The sequence below is a fragment of the Myotis davidii genome, unplaced genomic scaffold, assembly GCF_000327345.1.
Source record: "Myotis davidii unplaced genomic scaffold, ASM32734v1 scaffold327, whole genome shotgun sequence".
Classification (NCBI taxonomy): domain Eukaryota; kingdom Metazoa; phylum Chordata; class Mammalia; order Chiroptera; family Vespertilionidae; genus Myotis; species Myotis davidii.
The window spans coordinates 186,973-207,120 of NW_006298628.1; the positions used below are offsets into that span (position 1 = coordinate 186,973).

Consider the following 20,148-nt stretch of genomic DNA (forward strand, 5'->3'; position numbering starts at 1 on the left):
TCGTCTAAATTGTTTCCCTTTATTCAAAAAAACCAGCCTTGGGTGGCACAGGAGTCTTTCCTCTAAGCAGGCTGTGTAGATGTCCTCGGGGTTATCCTAAAGAGCAGTCTTATTTCCAGATGTTGGGGAGGCTGATCCTCCTGGAGCCTGTATCCCCCAAAGGAGTAGCCCAAACCTCCCTTTTTTTCATAAAGGCCCCACTTTCCTACCTGATCCTGGTTTAAGCAGACCCACACCCTGTAACAGGAGAACCAGACAATTAAGTCATAAAATTAATTTTGTTTCCTTTCAGATGAGGCTTCATTCCTGGCAAAAAGGGCCAGATTGAATGCACGTTTTGCCAAATATAAACGCAGCATTTCTGAGGGAGGGCAGTCCGAGGAACACAACTTTAAAATGAGCATGGAGGTGAAAGGGGCAGGCAAGGAAGGAGAGACCTTCAGTAGCCCAGCCTTCACTCCTTAATCACTAGGGAAATTACCGGGGGTGAGAGTGGGGGAAGGGCAGAGATAGCTGCAAGATATTTTATTTTAAAAAGGAAGGAAAGCTCCTTTTTAAAGAACACTAAAAGACAACAAAACCAGCACCTAGATCTGGAAGATCTATATAAGCCCGCAGGAGAGGGTGACTACCCTGGTGGCACCCCGAGCACCTGACTCCTGGCTGGGGAGAGACCATGCACAATTGGTGGGTTTTGGAAGACGCGCTGCTTGGAGAAGAAAGTCCATCTTTGCCCAGTTGGGTTCTGCCCCAGCCGGGAAGGGTAGGCAGGAGGGAGAGGAAAGGCAGCAGTCCTAGCAGGGAGCCACCAGTCTTCGTTTCCGGATACATGCCCAGATCCACTCTGGGGAGACCTGCTGGGCCTCAGGGTTCTTGTCCCTGCTACCCAGCACATGTGTGGCTGAGGCCATGTCAAATTCCTGTACCAGGTCCCCATCAAATGCCACAAAGTAGCGTCTGAGACGGCTGAAGTCTGGTGTGGAGGGCGGCAGGTAGAGCCGCACCCCAGTGAAGATGTCCAGCAGCACCTGAAATGCACAGGATCAGGGAGGGGTCGCAGTGGGGCAATCTGTGCTGGGGGCAGGTAGGTCTCCACGCAGATGAGCATAGGCCAGAGGAGGGTTAGAATAGGAGGCGAGACGTAGGGAGCCTCGCTAGTGGTCAGGACATGACTGGAAAAGGTTTACTGGGGAAAAGGCACAGATATCAACACCCCCACCCTCCAGCCACTTCAGAGTACACAGGGATGGAGACCTTCTGGGTTCTTATGCCTGCTACCTAGCACATGTGTGGCTGAGGCCATGTCACTCCTCCATCCCTGCAGAGCAAGCATGTGGCTCGCTGGCCGTGAGCTTGACATGCTTACTGTAGAGGAAAGGGAGAGGGGACAGGTCCCAGCACTGGAACCTGAAGGGAAAAGTACATGTCTTCAAGGACCATCCAGTGGCTGGTGGGCAGTGTTGTTCATTCAAGCAGTGCACTGCACAGATAGCTAGAACGGGGGCCAGGAGCCCAGCTCACTGCTGTGGATGGATTCAAGGGCTTCAGGTAGGGAAAAGATGGCAAAGGTCCTACAGGTCTGCTGGGCCTGCAGGGTGTGGGTGGTGTGATCACTCTCTCCAGTGACCAAAGGCTGGCTTCTCTATCTGCTCTTTGGGCCACCAGCTCCCCCAGGGTTGAGCCTAGTTACTGGCCTCAGTAAGTGGTTGAGTGTAATCAAAACCTGAGGGAGCACCAAAGGGAAAAGGCTTCTAGGTGCGAGGACAGGCACTAAGCCAATGGTGCCCTCTCCCCTCGTTGCTGGCTGGCCCTGTACCCGCCCTGAGCACAAACTCACACTGCTGCACTCCCATACCCAGACTGGGCTTTCTCCCCTTTAATGTCAACTGTGGTGGGTCCCTGCAGCCTCTCGCTGGGCTGGGCTATCTACCTCCTGCCTGCAGACACAGCTCTCCTTCCTCTCGGCTCACTGGCCAGCCGCCTCTGCAAGGCAACAAGAGGGCACAGGTAGAGCAGCTGCGGGAGGGGAGGGGTTAGGCCTTAGTCCCGAAAACACCTTTGCTCATCTCTCAAAGTTCAAGTGCAGGGTGTTGGGAATGTGAGGCCCCGGACCAAACCAGCCCCTGGTGCACTCCTCACCCTCACCTTTGCGTGGCATGGAGTCTCATCAGAAGCCTTCCGCTTCTCCCCCACTTTCACAGGAGACTTCGTGACCAGCTTCTCCCCCACTTTCACAGGGGAAGGCTTTGCAGTCGGCTTGTGGCCTGCAGGAGAGCACGCGGGGTAAGAGCTAAGGAGAGGTCAGGGGAGCTGACAGTGGTCCCTGAAGTCAGGGCAGCAGACAGGGCCAGGCCTGCTCTGCTGTGAGCAGGGGGAGAAGGGAGAGCTCAGAGGTAGCTAATCCTCAGAGATAGGCTCTCCCGGGGTCCTGTCACAGGTTTACTGAGCAATGGAGTGCCCAGCAGAATGGACTCTGGCCCACAGCTGGACACACAACAGGAGTGCAGTCAATGTCAGCTGCATGGACAAAGAATCATGGTCCGAGAGCTGGAATGGGAGACTGGGTCCTGTCCTTTGATGTCTGCCTTCACACTGCCCTTCCCTTCTTACCATTTTTGCTGTTGGGGTGACGCAGCTTCCCTCCTGCCTTCTTGGCACTGGGGGAGGACTGCTTGGGGGAGGTCCTGGCCTTCTGAGGCACAGCAGGCCCCGAGGTGCCCTCATTCTCCCCGCTGTTGCCCCCTGCAGTGGAGCTCCCTTCGTTGCCAGCGACCACAGTGAAGTCCGCCCTCTCCTTGGACAGCTGGTACAGTTCCTGCAGAGGAGGGGGAGGATGGCCTCAGAGGTGGTCTGTGTGTCTGTTTTAGGCACATGTAGCTGGGGAACAGACAGGGAAGAGAGAAAATCCCTAGGGAAAAGCTGGCCTCCTGGGCGCCTTTCTAAACTTTGGCTGTTTTCTTGAGTAATCCATACAAATCACTGTACTATTCCCTGTTCTTATTAACAGCGTAGAGACTAGCCTGGGGTGAGCCCTCAGCAGATGCTGTGAGAGCAGAGCTCTCGCTCTAGGACCCAGCACCCAGCGGGGCCTGATGCCCAGCGCTGCTGCTCCAGGCCCTGCCGCAGTTTGGTCTCCCTTTCTACCTGTCCTTGCCTGTCTCAGTGGAATGGGAAGAAGACAGAGCACATGGGAACAGGCCAAATGCCCACGGTTTCAAGGCTGGGACAATCGGGTGGAGGACACACATGCAGCTGGCACCTTGAGTTGGGGGAGGTTGGTGGCAGATTTCCAGTCCTTATCATCCCGGATTCGGGTGCAGCGAGGGAACCGGATGGAGATCCCGTCGGCAGTGTGAGCCTCGGATTTGGAGAATTCAGCCCCTGTGATCTCCCACACGGCAGCTTTCTGTCAGGAGGAAGTTGGGTCATTCGCGGCTAAGAGGCAACGTCTCCCACCCAGTAGTGCAGACAGACCTGAGCCCTGGCTGGCGGGGGTTGGGTCATGTCTTGTTGCTGCTGCTGCTACTACCGCTACTTTAGGAAGTACTGTCTTCTTTGGGTCTCAGTTTCTCTGATTGAGAGCAGGGATTGGGCCAGGTCACTTGTAGGGCAGACCCTCTGTGACGGGTTGGGTAGTCTCTCTCCCTCTCTGGTAAGGAGGATTCCTCAGTGTGGGCTGCACAGCCCAGATCCCTGCCTGCCCTGGGGTAGACTGCCAGTGAGGTTGAGATGGCATCTCTATGGACCTAGAGGATTTGCGAGCTTATTTTATGGGCTGAAGGTCCGCAGGCCACTGGGTTGATACCTTCGGGTCTGGGACGATGAAGTCGGGATAGTAGATCTTGTTGATTTTCAGCCAGCTGGGTATCTTGCTGGGATCCTGGAGGAAAAAAGATGTTGTCTTGGACTATTCCCAAGCCAAAACCAGACTTAAGCCTCTCCGGGTCATGGGACTATGAGAAGAGGTGACTCAGCACAGAGGCTGACCCTCAGCTCTTGGGGTCCTCCCTGCCCAGAGAGGGTGTGACCTTGAGCGCCTGCAGCCGTTCCCACAAGGTAGGCAGGCACTCCGAGACTCTGAAGGCCTAACACTGCTCCCAGGAACACAGATAAACGCTACCCGCGGCCCCCAAAGTGCGGCCTGTCTCAGAGGCTAGGGCCAGCAGCTCTCCTTACCTTGCTGATCTTCACCATGTCCAGCTCCTTCTGCAGGCGGGCGAGCGTCGCATCATCATGGCCTCCTGAACACTTGGTGACTGTGCACCACTTCTGGCTGCTTGGGTCGTAGCAGCCCATGAGGAAGATGGACATCATGCCACCTGGGAGGAGGGAGGGCTGAGTTGTGGGTGGAGGGGGCCCTCTCTGCCAGCCCCACCCACCCGTGAGTCAACCTGCTGGAGAGCAGCGGGCATCAGAGTGCGAGCTCACCGCTTGGGTCTAACTTTTACTCGCTGTATAAGTTTTACCTTTATGAGCCCCAATTTCCTCTTCAGTAAATTAGGGATGATCACACAATTTGTTGGGCTCTGGTGAGGACTAAAAGGAAATGAACAGTGCCTGACACACAGTAGGTCCTAAAACTACTCGTTCTTCAGACCCCAGGTTTCCCTCTAGTCAGGAAATTGAGATTTTCTCTGAGAAGGCTGCTAGGCCCTGAGTAGGTGGTGGTGAGTTTGTGTTGGGCTAGCACAGGCTATTCTTGTCTGACCTCTTCCTGCCCAAGTCTTTAGCTCTCAGATGTCGCTGACTGCTGAGGTGACATGGGCTGAGTTGGGGACCGCTGATCCAGAACTTTGGAAGTCATACTGGCCTTGATGGCAAGTCAAGCCAGTAAAAAGGCCAGCCTGTACCCTGAGTGGTGCCTTTCAAAGAAGTATCTGCCAGAGCCCACCCTGACCTTTGCTCCCTTGCCCATAGAAGGCCCCAAGGACCACCAGGTCAGCTGTGTCAGCCATGGCCCCCTCATTCAGATAGTCTTTCTTCACTTTCAGCCAATGCCGCTTTCCAGGCTCATATGTACCCTGAGGGGAAGCAAGAGAGAAACCACAAACTAGAATGGAAACGCCATATGGGCGTGATTTAACTCTTCACACAACATATCAGACCTTCCCCTGCCGATCCCACTCTAGGGAAGAGCCCTTGGGCTCCAGCATTACAGGAGACACAGCATCCCATTCTCTAGATCCAGAACAGCGCTGTCCAAACCCTGGAAAGATGCCCCTCAGCACCCATCTCCAACACCTCAGGCCACCGCTGCCATCTCCTGGCCAGGGCTGGAAAGGCCCAGCAGGGAGGACGCAGTACACAGAAGGCAAAGCCTGTGACCATCTTACCTTTGCGTCCTTCAGCACCAGCCCTTCCAGGCCCTCTCGGATCACCCGGTTTATCATGTCAACCAAGTCGGATGCTTTCTGAGGGCCAAGAGGAGAGATGTTGAGAATCGAGAGGGTATGTGAATTGAGGGTGCTTTGTGGAAACACCTTGACTTGAATATACAGAACAAAGGGTTTGCAAAGCAGGGACCCTGCCAAGATGCTGTGGCTTTGAGACACGGGGAGCCCAACTAGGTTTCATGCCCTGCCCTCCTAGGTGGAGACTAGGAGACAACATATGCCCATCAGCAGTCCCCATAATATAATTCATTCTCTCAGTCACATTGGGCCCAAGGGGTCTCTGCCCTGCTTTCAAACCATTAGGTGCTGCCGAGGTGGGGTCTTCTCTCACCGAAACTTGCTTCATTTCTGAGAACATGATCCGGTTGGGAATTTCAACCATGTTTTCATGAAGAAACTTCCGCCGTTCACACAGAGGCCTAAAGGGGCATGAGAGCTGAGTTCAGGCCAGGATCCTCCCACCCCCATTAGTTCTAAAGAGGAAAGGGACATAATGACATACTGCTTCATGACACTGTACCATAGCTTCAAACCCTCGTGTCTAACAGTTCTGCCCGTCAAGGGCTACAGAGGCTCCTTTTGTGGTCAAAGACAGACCGTGTGAGCTGTGGCATAGAGCCACCTCATCCTATAGTTCCTGTTTCTATTTTACTGAATCATGGGAGAACTGGCGTCTAGCCCAAACAGATTGTATGAATTCTGGTCTCACCCAAAAAAGGAAGCCGACTCTTTTTTTTATTTTTTATCCCTGGCACCTGCCTCATCCCAGGCCCAAGGCTGGCTGTTTCTTGGGTCAGCAGGCCTAGGCCTCAGGACCTGAAGCCCAAACCACAACTCCTACCCCCAACACCTCTTTCTCCCTTCCACTGCCCTTTCCCTCCACGCTCAAGGATGGCAGCCAGTGTCGGGGATGGTGGCACCGGTACACAAGCTCCGCCCCTAACCCCCCCCCCCATCATGAGCTTCCTGCTGTGAGCCTCTTCTGAAGGCAAAAACCTCTGAGCTGAAAACCATCTGCCTTATGTCCCCGTGGGTGCTGTTGGAGAAAGAAACTGAAACCCTACTGTGCTCACAGTCTATTTCTGTCAATAGTCCATGCTGCTGTAGCGGAGAAAGTTTGGGGGCGGGATGGTGACTTAGGGTCTCAGAAACGAGACCTAGTCAGATCTTCTCTTCCTAACACTCAATGGGGAGCTGACTGTGTTGCACGTGTGCTACCTCTCAGCATTCTCCTGCCGCTGCCCCTGCCCAGCAACTGGGCACAGGGGTATGCGATCCAGCCCCTTCTCTACCCTCCTTTCCAAGCTGAACTCCCCACCTCCCTACCCAGGAACTGAAAATAGGTTCCTCACCTGTCCATCAAGCTGACGTCATTGAAGTAGATACAATCAAAAACAAACAAGCAGACATTAGCATCCTGGAAGGCAGCTTTCTGTAAGGGCAGAGGAGGGTAGTAGGTACAGAGGGAGAAATAAGTAAGAGGGAGTGAGAAATGGGTAACACCAGTTACTTCTGGAGACCCTCTGAAGCACCTGATAGAAAACTCCTATTTGTGCTTTGAGGTCCCTGGTCTGTAAGGGCACTTAGCAGATGGTCCTGAATAGAAACCAACCCAATTATAGTTAGTTCCCAATACTAGCTCCTTTTTATGCCAAAAAAAAAAAAAAAAAAAAGAGAGAGAGAGACTTAAACTCTGGCTTAATTCAGAAATGAAGAATAAGCCCAACCCTAAGGGAGCGATCGATTCCTCCACTTTCAGACCGATAGTGCGCGCGCGTGCACACACACACACACACACACACACACACACATTTTTGCACCTTTGCCCTGAGCCAGTACCTTGTGCACGCCCAGCGTTCCAAAGGGCAATGGTTTGCCTGTCTTGTTGTCGATCAGGAGCACCTCAGAGTCCAAGATCATGCTGTGGCCCCCAGGGAAAGCCTGGGGGATGTATTCCTTAAAGTGGGCCACCTGGAAGTCAGGAGAGTCACTTACGTGAGGGAGAAGTAGGCAGCGGGGACCCGAAGCCAAGCCACAGAAAGCAAAGCCCAGGCCCCAGCAGGAACACAGAACCAACACATGGAAGCCCAGCTAATGGGAGACACAGACCTGGGCCTTGTCAGCCACCCGGACAAGAGGAAAGGGGTGTGTTTCAGAACCCTGTCCAGGCCCAGGAGGAGGCTGGCCCATGCTGAGTCCTTTTCTATGGGCTATGGAGGAGTTTGGCGGAAAAGGAAGAAACAGAGAATACTTGGGGGCAGGTCAACAGGACGAGAGCCAGGAAAGGTGGGCAGGCAGAGATCTGTGGGGAAAACAGACTGGATGGGAAAAAGATGGAAAGGAAGAAATGAACCCCCTTAGGAGCAGCAAGGAAACCCGAGAAGAGACTTCTCTGAGTGGGAGCTCTGAACCCAGAGCCATCTTCAAATAGAGTAAGAAAGGAAGCTTGGAATTGGATTTTTCCTGATCAAGGCAGAGCCCTGGTTTCCAACACTGCTATCCATGGCAGCCCTACTCAGTGATGCCAGCAGTGAGGTCCTTGACTGGGGTCCAATTTCTCCCTGGCAGGGGGCAGACCACAATCTCATGTCATTCTTATAGAGTGGGGACAGGAAAGGCCTGCACATCCGTTCCACTCTGTTTCAATCCCCTTACAAGTCAAAACCACAGGAGAAATAAGGGGTGAGTGAACTTTATAAAGGAGAGCAGGGAAAGGGCTCGCATTCTAGGGAGCTGGGCTCCGACTCCTCCCCGGGGAACAGGAGGTGCCCACTGAGCCACTTTGCCAGGAGCAGTCCCTCAGCAGTGTCCCTGTGTGCCCAGCACACGGAGCCTGCACTCAGGCTCCCTGGAGAAGCACTGCCTGGCTGTCCTCTGGGACACCTGAGACGAACACCTGACTGCTCCATGTGCCGCAGGCAGGCCCCGCTGAGGGAAGGATGCGGCACACACCACGGCCTCTCACCCTGGGGGCTCTGAGCTAGGACAGAAGGGGCAGCATGGATAGGAGGTCCACATACTAGCTACTGGGGCCAGATGTTCCAGCTGCTTTTCCTTGAAGGAAGCCCTCCCAGAGGCCCTGAGAGCTGAGAAGGGCTGAGGAATGAGGTTCTCAATGCCCCGGTTAAGGGCTCCCAGATACCCCCAGGGGGTTGTTTACAGCAGAATGTAACTTCCAGAGGACCAGGGCTTTGGTTCTATTTTGTATTTTTTCTGCTCTATGTCCACCCCTAGAACAGTGCCTAGCACAGACTAAGCACTTGTTAAGTATTTGTTGAACAAATTCACGATTGACAACCCAATAGCCCCTTTGTACCTGAACCATAATTTACCTCAGTGGGGAGCACACAGGAAATGGAAACGCAAAAAACAAGCACAAGTCACTCTCCAGATAGGCTCTCTGTCTCACCTTCACTGTGGGCAGGGGAAGCATCAATGTCTCTGGGGCTGTGTTGACTAACCCAAGTCTGGGCTCTGGCTGGCCTACTGAGCAACCCTCATCATTAGAAGAGTCCAAAAATGAATGAGTGAATTCATGCATTCACTCAACAAATACAAAACAAACCTATTGCACAGCAGAGCTGGAATGGTGATGGCACTCTGGTCCTGAGTCTTAAGAGGCAGAAGGGAAAAACAGTCCTGGTAGGAAGGAAGGGACCTTACCTTGTGAGGTAGGACGGGCTTGAGACTGCGGCTGAAGTAGCTGAAGTGATCTCCGTCCTTATGCACCTGGACTCGCTCCCCATCATACTTGATCTCAGAGTACATGCCGTTAGGACACTTCTTCATCGCATACTCAATGGACTTGCAGGCCTCGGCCTTCGGGGTGGGGGGGAAAGCCTGGAGGTTTATAGGTGCTCTTCCAATGAGGGGTGCTCAGCAGGGACAGCCCAAGGGCCCTGGGATGCCTACTGAAGCACACCCTCAGGGCAGGCTACTGACGAGGTGATGGGGATGGAAAAGACTGGGTAATGTCATATCTGGAGTGGACATAGGAGCTTGCACATTGAGGACTATGTATGCAATTCATTGTAGAGCTAACAGAATTCCACTGAAACAGCATTTCACTCTCCCCACCTACAATAATTAAGGACCTTGCAGGGCTCTGGCTTATTAAACATACTGGTTATCTCAGCACAGGAGGTACATAGAGATAAGATTAGAGTGCAGGTGACAGTGACCAGGGGTCCCTAGGACAGGACAGGACACAGGAGAGCTCATCAGATACCTGTGCCATCCAGATGCAAACAATAACGGCTACCATTTGGGGGATATTTATATGTGTCAGATAGCATACACTATCTTATGTGATAGATAATACTGTTTTCATTTTATGGGTCAGAAAATTGAAGTTCAAAGAAGTTAAGTGCTCACTTAAGATTACATAGCTAGTAAATGGCAGGAATTAGGTGTGAACTTGGGCCCAGCTCCAAAGGTGTGTGGTTAACCACTAAGATATATAACCCATGCCACTCTTCAAATGACAGTTTGTAGAAAAGACTCCAGAAAGAATTCTAATAAAAGTCAGAAAGCCACTACTGCAGATGACCGGGGTACGTCCCTGGGATAGAGATCTCGCTATTTTGGTGCTGGCTGTCCCTCGCACATTCCTAGGAGGGAGGGAGAGAATACTTCCCTACCCCACACATAAAATCCTAAACCTAGGCTTCAGTAGAATACACAAGACAGTTTCATAAAAAGCACTGCACGAATGAACCCAAAGGATCTCATAGTAGGCATGGAGCACACATATAGGGAAAACCGATGCCAGAAAGGAAACCCTATTTCTTAGAAATGAGCGGAGGCCCAAGATGATGTGTCAGAGCTGGACTTCATTCTCTAAGCTTCCTTTCTCCAGAAGAAAAGGGTGCCTAAGTCACCCTGCCATGGGAAGCTATGAGCTATTTGAGGCAGGTCACAGAACCTCAGGAGTTACTTACAAATCCACCGGTCTTCAGGAAAGATGATGGAAAACCATCCTAGGGAGATGCTTCAGAGGGTTTCATACATCATTCAGACAAGAACACTAACTTGCGATGGCAGAGCTGGGCCTAGAGTGCAGGTATTCCCACGAGATCATGGTGTCTTCTCTTTGCCTTTACCTCCCCATTGAGAAACACCCTTCTACATATCCACTCTTCCTTCCCCAAACTCCTCAATCACCTCGTAAGGCCATCAGCATTCACACCCTCCTAGATCTCCCAAGGAAGGAGAAGATACCCAGAGGGGGGAGAAGGCAGGGCCCGAGCAGCACTCTTACCAGCATGGGCTGCACCGGGGTCATCAGTGAGGCCTGAACGCTCAGGGCTCGCCTCCGGCCTGGCTCTTTCTCCACCTCCTGCTCATTGTGGAGGACCCGCTCCACCACGTCCTGCAGGTTGCGCGAGGCTTTGAAGGCTTCATAGGCATTGGGGTCAAGGGCGTCTAACCTGCCAAAGTGGACAGGAGCACAGATACACAAACCCCTGCCTTTGACCTTATTGCTCTGGACAGCAGGCTGTCCTCACAGAGGAGAGAGGGGAAAGGGCTGTGTCCTCTTGTCTAAAGGCTATCACAGGAGAAAAGAGCTCTTGGACAGCGCAGCTCTTCTGAGGCACTGTGCCTATGTGGATGCTACTCTAGCCAAGTGGGGGCTGGAGTGGGCAACTGACTCGTATTATGCTCACTGATCATAATTCCCTCTTGTGAGAAGGGTACTGTTATCTCCATTCACATATGGGGAAATGGAGGCCGAGCTAGGCCAAGTGACAGGACCCCCAGAAAGGAAGAAGGCAGAATCAGGATTCAAATCCAGATCGGGACTCCAAAGTCCTGACACCAGCTGGCAACAAAGGAAACTGGCAGCCTAGGCTGTCAGAGGAGCTAGTACTTACACATGTTTTGCACCTGAGTTCATCTTCAGATCATGTTTGATCAACCTGATGATGCATTTAAGGTCATTGGCTGTACACCTAAGGGATGAGGCACATTCAACTCGGTCTTTGAAGAGCTCTGAATCCCCAAACCTTCCTTCCCTAGTGATTCCACCTTCCCTAGCCCATCCCCATTGGGCAGCTCCCCCACCTGGAGGCGATGTCCTGCAGGGCCTGTTGCTGCTCATCCTCCTTGGTGAGCTTGGAGAGCCGCAGGAGGAATTCGTCCACCTCCTGGATGGTGAGAAGGCTCTTGGCAGCTGGGGGGAAAGACTTGCTCTGCTCAAAGAAGACTCTGATTGTCTCTGACACGTCACCCTGTCTCCAAAAACCAAAACGCCACGGCTGCAACCCCCAAGTGGCCAAGTGTATTGCCCAATCCCCTAGGACCTGAGGAGATTCCAATCACTGCTTCTATCCCCAGTTCTCACAAACACTGACCTCGCTTCTTAGAGAATCTATCCCACCCACAGTTTCTGGAAAGAGTACCTCCATTCACCAAAGGATCAGGCCACCTGCCTTAGCTGAAAAGTGACACAAGGACTAATTCAGGGCTGAGCCAATCTGATTCCCATTAGAATTGGAACTAGGAGACAAATATGGTCATCAGATAATGGGGGGTACTCAGATAGAAAATTTCCATGGTGCCAGGGCTAGAGCCATGGACACACCAAAGCTGAATGGTAAGCCCAAGTTATGGTGGAGAGGAGGAGAAGAAAAAATAGGGTCCAAAAAGAGCCCCAGGAGAGATAGCAGGAAGTCTCAAATCCTAACCCTCGAGTGCTGGGTTTCGTGGCTCAGCAGTAATATGACTTCAATCCTCAAAACCTTACGAAACTAACAGCTGTAGCCTCCCCTTCGGCTCTCTCATAACGGAAGCTTCCTCACACGGGTTTCGGTTCCTAAAACAGCATGTGCCCCAACCAGAAAAAAAGAGATCGCAGGTGCCTGGCTTGGCAGAACCCCACCTGGAATGCCGCCTACCCTCCCTTTCCTCTGACCTGCTCTAGGTCTCGTGCCATATCATCTGAGCTGCAATTAAAAATGCGGCTGAAAAGCTTCACAATCTGCTTATCATTCAAGTTGTAAACGCTCTTAATAACACCCGGCAGCAGCAGCTTCACCGTTAGGTACACGTCACCGTGGAAACCATCTGGAGACAGAAGAAAGGAGCTTGAACAAATAAATACATAAACTCAAGGAACGGAGAGATGTCTACATTGCTGCCTGTGCTGCTACTGCACCCCGTGCACTTCATGACAGGGTTTGGGGGTTTATGTGTCTGCCTCCCCTAATGTAGCCCCTGGATGAACTCCCACAGGGCAGAGCCACGACTGTCACTTTAGTGTCCCCAGTGATGAGCACATTATAGATGCTCAATGATGACTTGCTAGGTGAATGAAAGAAGCAGAGTTGGAAGTTTCTACTCCAAGCTGTGCAATGATTCACAAAAACCTAATCAAACATGCAGGACAGTGAATCTTCCTCTTGGTCATATGGGATGGATGCTTCTGGCCTCCTGGGGTGGAATAAGGGCAGGGGAAGAGAGATGCCAATGTGCTCGAAGCAGAACTGGCTACATACTTGGCGGGGCCCAGTAAAAAAAGAGAGATGTGGGGCTCTTTGTTCAAAATTATTAAGAATTGGCCCAGCTGGCTTGGCTCAGTGGTTGAACGTCGACCTATGAACCAGGAAGTCACAGTTCGATTCCTCATCAGGGCACATGCCTAGTTGCAGATTCGATCCCCAGTAGGGGGCATGCAGGAAGTAGCCAATCAGTGATTCTCTCTCATCATTGATGTTTCTCTCTCCTCTCCCTTCCTCTCTGAAATCAATAAATCTATAATAATAAAAAGCGTAATATGCTAATTAGACTGGACGTAGCTGCAGTGGGCCCCCGCAACTCCCCGGCAGCCGTGCCGAGGTTGAGGCAGCCGCAGTGGCAGGGGCTGAGCCCCTTGCACGAAAGAGAATTCAACCTGTGCAACTGTACAGTTCACATGCCCATAAATCCGGCTATGGCTCTGAGCTCTCTAGAGGAAAAGCCCACCCAGAATGCTCCAGGCCTCACCTCCAGCTGAGCCTTTCCGAAGAAAGTCCTGGATGATCTGGGTCTTTGAATTGTAGCTAGGATTTTCAGCCACCATGGCGCACAACTTCCGAAACTCACGTAGCAGACAATCCTTGTGTTTGGGGTCACATTTGCTTGAGGACAGACTTGTCTTAAGGGTGGGGCTTGAGCAGGCTTCCCCAGAGTTGTTGGGCTTGGCTGTTGGAGAGGAAACATCAGGAAACAACATTTCTTTGCTGAGAAGGAAGAAAGGGAAAGTAACAGGCACTCTGCTGGTGCCCTATATGTAGCTTCACTTAATCCCACAAAATAGCCCTTTGGGGTACATGTATCACATTTTATAGGTAAAGACATGAAGGTCAAGTAATTTCCCCAAATCTCACAGCTATTAATGGCAAAGAAACAGTGGCTTCACACCCAAGCAGAGGACCAGGTGAGGAGCCTCTTTATATAAGCGCCACAGAGAACAAAGGCCACCTTCATGCCAAAGTGGCCAGGAGGATCTCAGAGCAATTGTACGTGAAGCTGACCCCAGGAAAGTTGGGATGAGGAAGGGGGAAGAAATCAAAGGACGTGTTAGTCAATGTGAAATCTTTGCTACCGCAGACTGTCAGAGCTGGAAGAAGCCATAATATTATCTAGCAGCTCAATCTCTTCCTCCTGATGAGAAGACCTAGGCCTGAGAAGAGAGACATTCCCAGCCCTTTGCCACCCCCATCACCACTTTCTTTTCTTTCTTAAAGGTTGTCAATGAGCAGGGCTTTTCTTCCAGACACCCCAAAATAACTGTACAACTCTTCAGTGATCCCCTCTATGTCTTTGTGACAATTTACAAAACAAATTTCACGTTACAAGCTTGGAGCAGAGTCATTAGCAAGCAGCCTGCTGATGGAAACTGCTGCTTGCCTGGCTTTGTAAATGATAAATGCATCCTCATCTCTGACCTGGAGTCTAAAGAGGATGTTAGTGGACAAGTCTCCAGAGCATTGATGTACAACTTCTCCCAAATTCCCTCCCCAGGACCAGGGCCTTTCCAGAAACATGTTGTCTTTATGGTCACCTGAACTGTTCTCTACCTTCGGCCTACCATTAACAACAAAAAAAAGCACCTCAGAATTTTAAACTGATAAAGATCCCACAGACTCAGGCACCCTTTTACAGCCTTATCTCTTGTAGTCTCGTGAGAACACTGTGGGATACAGGAGGCAGGTGCTGCCATTCCCTTCACAGATGAGGCCACAGAGGCTCAGAGGTGAAGTGACTTGATCCCCTGAGCAAGCTATTGGGTCGCAGTGCTGGAACCAGGACCCAGTTCTTCTGACCTCAAGTCTAGGCTTCTTTCACTCCCATAAAGCTATCCTCCCAAACAACTCCTGTGTCCATGTGTTTTGGCTTCATTTTCCTTACCTGAGCTGGTCACAGGAAGTTTCCAAATAAGACACAAGAGGAGGTAGGGAAATGAGCACACGTGTTGGAGTTAAACGGACCTCAGTATACATACTAATTCCATAATGAACCCGAATATCAACTTTTTCATTAAAAAACAGACCTAATGAAAGAACTTCCTAAGGTTAACTGAAGAACAAACAAAACTGCATATGTAAAGGCCCTACCTTGCCCAATGCTATCAGGTACATAAGGCACGTATGATACTTGCCTGCTCCCTTTCATCTCTAGTTTGGGCAAGTTTAGGGAAGCAATTTTTCAAAATTCTTTCATTATTAAAAAAACAAGGCAGTAACGGGCAGGTTATAATTAGTTGTCTGACCCAAGTAACTACTTCAAAGGGAAGTATCTCACAAAGCAAATATCTTTGTTACAATAAAGTATACAAAAAAATGCTACATAGGTGGAGCATTGCGAATTAGCATTATCTGTCTCTGCTCAGATGGAAGCAAATTATTGAGGCAGAATTTCACTCTTAGCCACAGTCCCAAATAGGATAACAAATTAAAAGGAGGACCATAACAGCTACCGTAGACCTAACCTATCTTACCTGAAAAGCCAGAAAACTTCCGGGGATTGGTATTGGCAACAGATGAAGCACCTTTCACTGGAGATGTCACCTGGCCCGTGGCTGTCAGCTTCGCCTGGACAATGGCTTTCTTCTTCGGTGTGCCTGCTGCCTTAGAAGACAGATCTGCAGGACCCCAAAAGAAAGGAAAATATGAGTCAGTGGAAGAGCCCCGAGAAAGCTTCCAAAGGACCTATCAGCGGCACTTACAGCCTTGCTTGGTCACCCTGGTAAGTTACCCCAAGGCTGGTTGCTGCCTAGGTGGAGGTACCGGGTCATATGGTATTGGGAAAGGGTGTTCTGGGGACAAAGACCCAGTTACCCTTTATAATAACTTACATTTTCATCAACACTCTCTATCTCTTATTCCACATATAATAACCTCCAGATTATTTGGGGGAAATCAGAAATCATATCTCAATAGATAATACTTGGGAACCTCAGTTCCATGGAATTAGCCCCAATTTATAGATGTACAAGAAAGTAAGTGAAAAGGGCAGAGAAAGAAAACAACTGGCTGCTGAGTTATTGGAGCTGCGACTAAGTTTTCCTTCCTTGGAATGAGATGGGTCCAGGAGTAACAGGCTGACGCCAATGGCTAAGGCAGGGCAGAGGAGGATGGAGAGCTTGAGAAAGGTATATACAAGTTTTCTCTCCTGGATGTCTTTTCCCCTCTCAAAATACAAGGATAGAAACAAAACAAAATAAGGATAGATGTCCATTTTTAGAGCCACAGAGTCCTCCTACAGTGACAAAAACTATACTTAATTGAAGATATGAATATTACTTTAAATATTACTTCACTGATGGTCACAAAGGACTAATTGGATTTGGAAGAATCAGTATATGATTTCTAAAATAGGCATTAATATAAATATGCATGTATGTGAGCCTTTACTATTTATATCTGTATATGTGTTTTATACATACACATTTTCTAGTTCTAGTCAGCTGAAAGGGCTTAAAAGCAAAGATAACTCGTGGCAACAAGGACAGGTGGCACTCAGATTTTGGTCTCTAATGCCACTCCGCACTAACGGGAACCAGGACTCTTCAGAGAAATGGCGGACCCGGGGCAGGCAGAGGATACATAGACGGTAAACCTAAGAGCATCCTGTTATGCCAGACAGTAAGGGCATAACATTTTAAAAAACAAGACAAAGGCCCTCAGGACATGGAAACCAGCTCAAAGTGTCTCCCAACTGGCCAAGTATGGGACATTAAAGCACCAAATTAATAAAGTACAGTAAAATTATAAGCCAGGAAAAAGTAATCTATGGGTCCAAACTGAAAATAAATTGATAGATAAAACTGATGTACCAATAAATATTCTGTTAAAAAATGTCAATGTAATAAAAGACTATGGGATGTTCCAGATTATAGGAGGCCAAAGAGATACTACTAAATGCAATACCTCATCATAAGATAGGGATTCTCTCCCGGAGGGGGGGGGAGGGGGGCGGAAATGCTATAAAAGATATTATTTTAACAATTGGATAAAACTGGAATACAGATGGTAGATTACAGTATTATAAATTTACTAAAGAATACATTTACTAAAGTTGCTAGCTGTATGTAGTATGGTCATGTAAGAGAATATTCCTATTCTTAAACTGTGTGTGTGTAAGGAGAGAGTAACAGAGGGAGCATACATAAACACAGACAATAAACCAAAGACAGTTAAATGTCAACAAAAGGTAAATCTGGGTAAAGGGAATATAAGTGTTCTTCGTACTATTTTTATTCTTGCAACTCTTTTGTGAATTCGAAGTCATTTTCAAGTAAAGTTAACAGAAGACAAATAGATACATAAACATTGGACTCTACTCTCCTTATCATTTTCTTCTCAGCACCAGTAAGATGAGAAAGCGGTATTCACCCCACCTGCAATGTGCTGGCTTATCTGGTCCTTTTCATTATCTTCCAGCTCTTCCCAGCCTTCCAGCTCTGTGAGGTCCTCAATTTTTTTTGTGGTGGCCCGGGCCCGCTCCAGTTTCTCAAACATGCATTTTATGTGGTACCACTCTTTCATATCACCCCCCGACTCTGAGAAGGGATTGGGCACCACTTTGCCGATTCGGCATACACCCTTCACAATCTTTTCCTTGCATTTTTTGCAGCCAGCTGTGCTACGCTTGGCATAGTCCACACAGAACCGTTGCTCGGCCATCTCACAGGGCCCGCTGCAGAGCCCCACATGCGACCCTGGCAAGAAGGCAAGGCAGGTGGCACGTGGTCTCAGATTGCCTTTTTGAAATGACAGAATGGGCTTTCTTTTCTGGAGGAGGCAGTGCCCAGGAAGCCAACCTGTTTCTGACCACTGGCTGAATTGTTTTACGTCTGGCCAGAGATGTTCTCGGAATAGGCGCACTTCTTTTCGGCTGAGTACACGGAGGGTTGGTGGGAAGAGGATCTTGAAAGCCAAAGTCATACAGCTGCATGAAAGGGCAAGAGGCAGAAAAGGTGAGATATAAATGAGGAGCTAGGCTTTCAATTCTCAAAGGCCAAGGTCCTATATAGTCTATGCTGACTCATCAAACACTTTCCAATGTATAAAAGATTTAATGCCTCTGAGGATGAAGAAGAGTTCTAATACAGTAAAATTCAGTCTGCAAAAGGGTATTCAATTACCTAATGTACACATATATAATTAGTAAATCACAATCAAGAGAATCCAAATAACATAAAAGCTTTTCTCAGGCCATCAGCAACACCCGATACTCAAAATAAATGATGACCCTTAAGTATTACAAGACCTGAAGCTTTTTTTTAATCACCAAGAAAAATTACATGCCCATGAAATTTTGTTTAAAAAAATATTTTTATTGATTTCAGAGAGGAAGGGAGGGAGAGAGAGATAGAAACATCAATGATAAGAGAGAATCATTGATTGGCTGTCTCCTACACACCCCCTACTGGGGGTCCAGCCCACAACCTGGGCATGTGCTCTGACTGGGAACTGAACTGTGACCTCCTGATTCCTAGGTCAACGCTCAACCACTGAGCCAGGCAGGCCGGGCTCCATGTTTTTAATGTGAAGTATAGATATAGGTCACCCTTGGAAACTAAGCCACATCTATATAGATCTGTGATTTAATCAGAAGCCCTATTTCGAGAAGCAATTAAAGGAAGCCTAGAATCAGACTGTTCATATCCTAGCTCATTAGCTATGTGACCTTGGTAGGTTACTTAACCTCTCCTTTCTTCAATTTCCTCAACTGTAAAGTGTGAATAATAATTGTGCCAAACTCAAGGGTTTGTCATTCTAAGAGTAAAGCCTTAGAACAGAGCTGGACACCCAGAGAGGCTCCCTAGGTGCAATTAGCCTGTTTATACTTCAGAAACTCGAATCAGGGGATGCTGAAGTATCTGGGCGGCCAGAATCAAAGGAACTGATAAATCAATCCCAATGGAAACAGGAATAATATGTGCATGGTATCCCCTCATCTTCTTAGATTCCTATTTTCTGAAGTATCTTCATAGGTCTGATTTTAAATATACTGGGAATCATTCCAACGTGTACACTGCTTTGTGTGACATTGCTATTGGGTGACATGTAATGAAAAACAGACTTCACTTCCAGCAGTAGTACAATGTGATGCCGGGGGAAGCAGCTGGAAGGGAATCGGGGATGAGAGTGCAAGTGTGCCCTCAGTTGCAGTGATTCTCAACCTTACTAATGCCGCGACCCTTTAATACAGCTCATGTTGCGGTGACCTCAACCATAAAATTATTTTCGTTGCTACTTCATAACTGTAATGTTGCTACTGTTATGAATCCGTCATGTAAATATCTGATATGCAGGATGTATTTAGGCGACCCCTGTGAAAGGGTCGTTCGACCCCCAGGTTGAGAACCGCTGGTTTAGGGGCTATGTTATCTTTGAGAAATGCCCGAGTCTCAGTTTTCTTGTTTGTTTTTTGTTGTTGTTAATCCTTACCCAAAGCTATTTCCCCATTGATTTTTAGAGAGAGTGGGCGGGGGAGAGAGAGGAAGAAACATCGATGTGAGAGACATCAATTGGTTACCTCCCGCACACTCCCTCGAGTCCTGCACCCGGCTGGGGGCGGAGCCTACACCGAGGTAGGTGGAACCTGGATGCTTCAGTCCGAGGGCCTGCGAGCCAAACCCGCTAGGGCTGAGTCTCAGTTTTCTTATTTCTAAAACAGGCCAAATAAAACCTACCTCACAGAATGGTGGGGGAAGTTAAAATGAGTCCATGGATGGGCTGGTGTGTGTTTGTGTGGGGTGCACTGTGAACGCCTTGAAAATGTATATAAAATGTGCATATTCATAAATGCACCATTTTTTTGAGCACTCTATGATTTTCATGAAATTCACAAAAATAATCTCCAAAAGTTTAAGACCCACAGAGCCTGGTTGAGCATGGACCCCTGAACCAGGAGGTCACGGTTCCTTCCCGCGCAGGGCACATGCCCGGGCTGCAGACTGGACCCCCAGCAGGGGGCGTGCAAGAGGGAGCCAATCTATGACTCCCATCATTGTTCCTCTCTCTCCCTCCCTCTCTCTAGAGTCAATAAACATAGTTTTTAAAATGAAGAGCCACGCAGGTGAAGTGCAGGGAAGTATGTGCGGCAGGCTCCCCCAAGGAGCGGAGAACATTCCGCGAAGAACTGTTTACGAAGCAGCCCGCACCCGCCAGGAAAGGAGCCCCTCGCCGCGCCCTGCCCTCGGGCTTGAGGGGCCCCGGGGGCGGGGGCCACCAGGAAGCCGGCGCTGCTCCGAGGAAGCCGGTGG

The 20,148-nt window shown here is 49.5% G+C and overlaps 1 protein-coding gene across 6 annotated transcripts; it reads right to left on the reverse strand.

Moving 5' to 3' along the window:
- On the reverse strand, window positions 1–17,850 carry LIG3 (ligase III, DNA, ATP-dependent). 6 transcript variants are annotated; one of them, XM_015570823.1, is made up of 20 exons: window positions 17,698–17,850; window positions 15,373–15,516; window positions 13,377–13,574; window positions 12,307–12,458; window positions 11,457–11,623; window positions 11,267–11,344; window positions 10,654–10,822; window positions 9,057–9,212; window positions 7,233–7,364; window positions 6,746–6,825; window positions 5,725–5,812; window positions 5,334–5,411; window positions 4,898–5,021; window positions 4,177–4,319; window positions 3,806–3,880; window positions 3,260–3,406; window positions 2,611–2,815; window positions 2,146–2,264; window positions 1,931–1,983; window positions 1–1,028 (listed from the first exon to the last, which is right to left on the reverse strand). In XM_015570823.1, the coding sequence occupies exons 1-20, from the start codon at window positions 17,819–17,821 to the stop codon at window positions 629–631; spliced, it is 2,832 nt and encodes a 943-aa protein (XP_015426309.1). In that variant the 5' UTR covers window positions 17,822–17,850; the 3' UTR covers window positions 1–628. The 6 variants fall into 6 exon arrangements, with proteins under 6 accessions (XP_015426309.1, XP_015426308.1, XP_006774265.1 ...); XM_015570822.1 differs by having other exon boundaries at window positions 17,275–17,850; XM_006774202.2 differs by lacking the exon at window positions 1,931–1,983 and having other exon boundaries at window positions 17,275–17,850.
- Between the last annotated feature and the right edge of the window lie 2,298 nt (window positions 17,851–20,148).

Bases quoted from the DNA above. Each gene is read 5' to 3' on its own strand.
- LIG3 (XM_015570822.1), bottom strand. From the start codon at position 17,821: ATGACTTTGGCTTTCAAGATCCTCTTCCCACCAACCCTCCGTGTACTC. The intron at 11,345-11,456 runs GTGGGGGAGCTG...CTCATCCCTTAG, and splicing joins CTGCAGGACATCGCCTCCAG to GTGTACAGCCAATGACCTTA. The intron at 2,265-2,610 runs GTAAGAAGGGAA...GCTCTCCTGCAG, and splicing joins TCACCCCAACAGCAAAAATG to GCCACAAGCCGACTGCAAAG.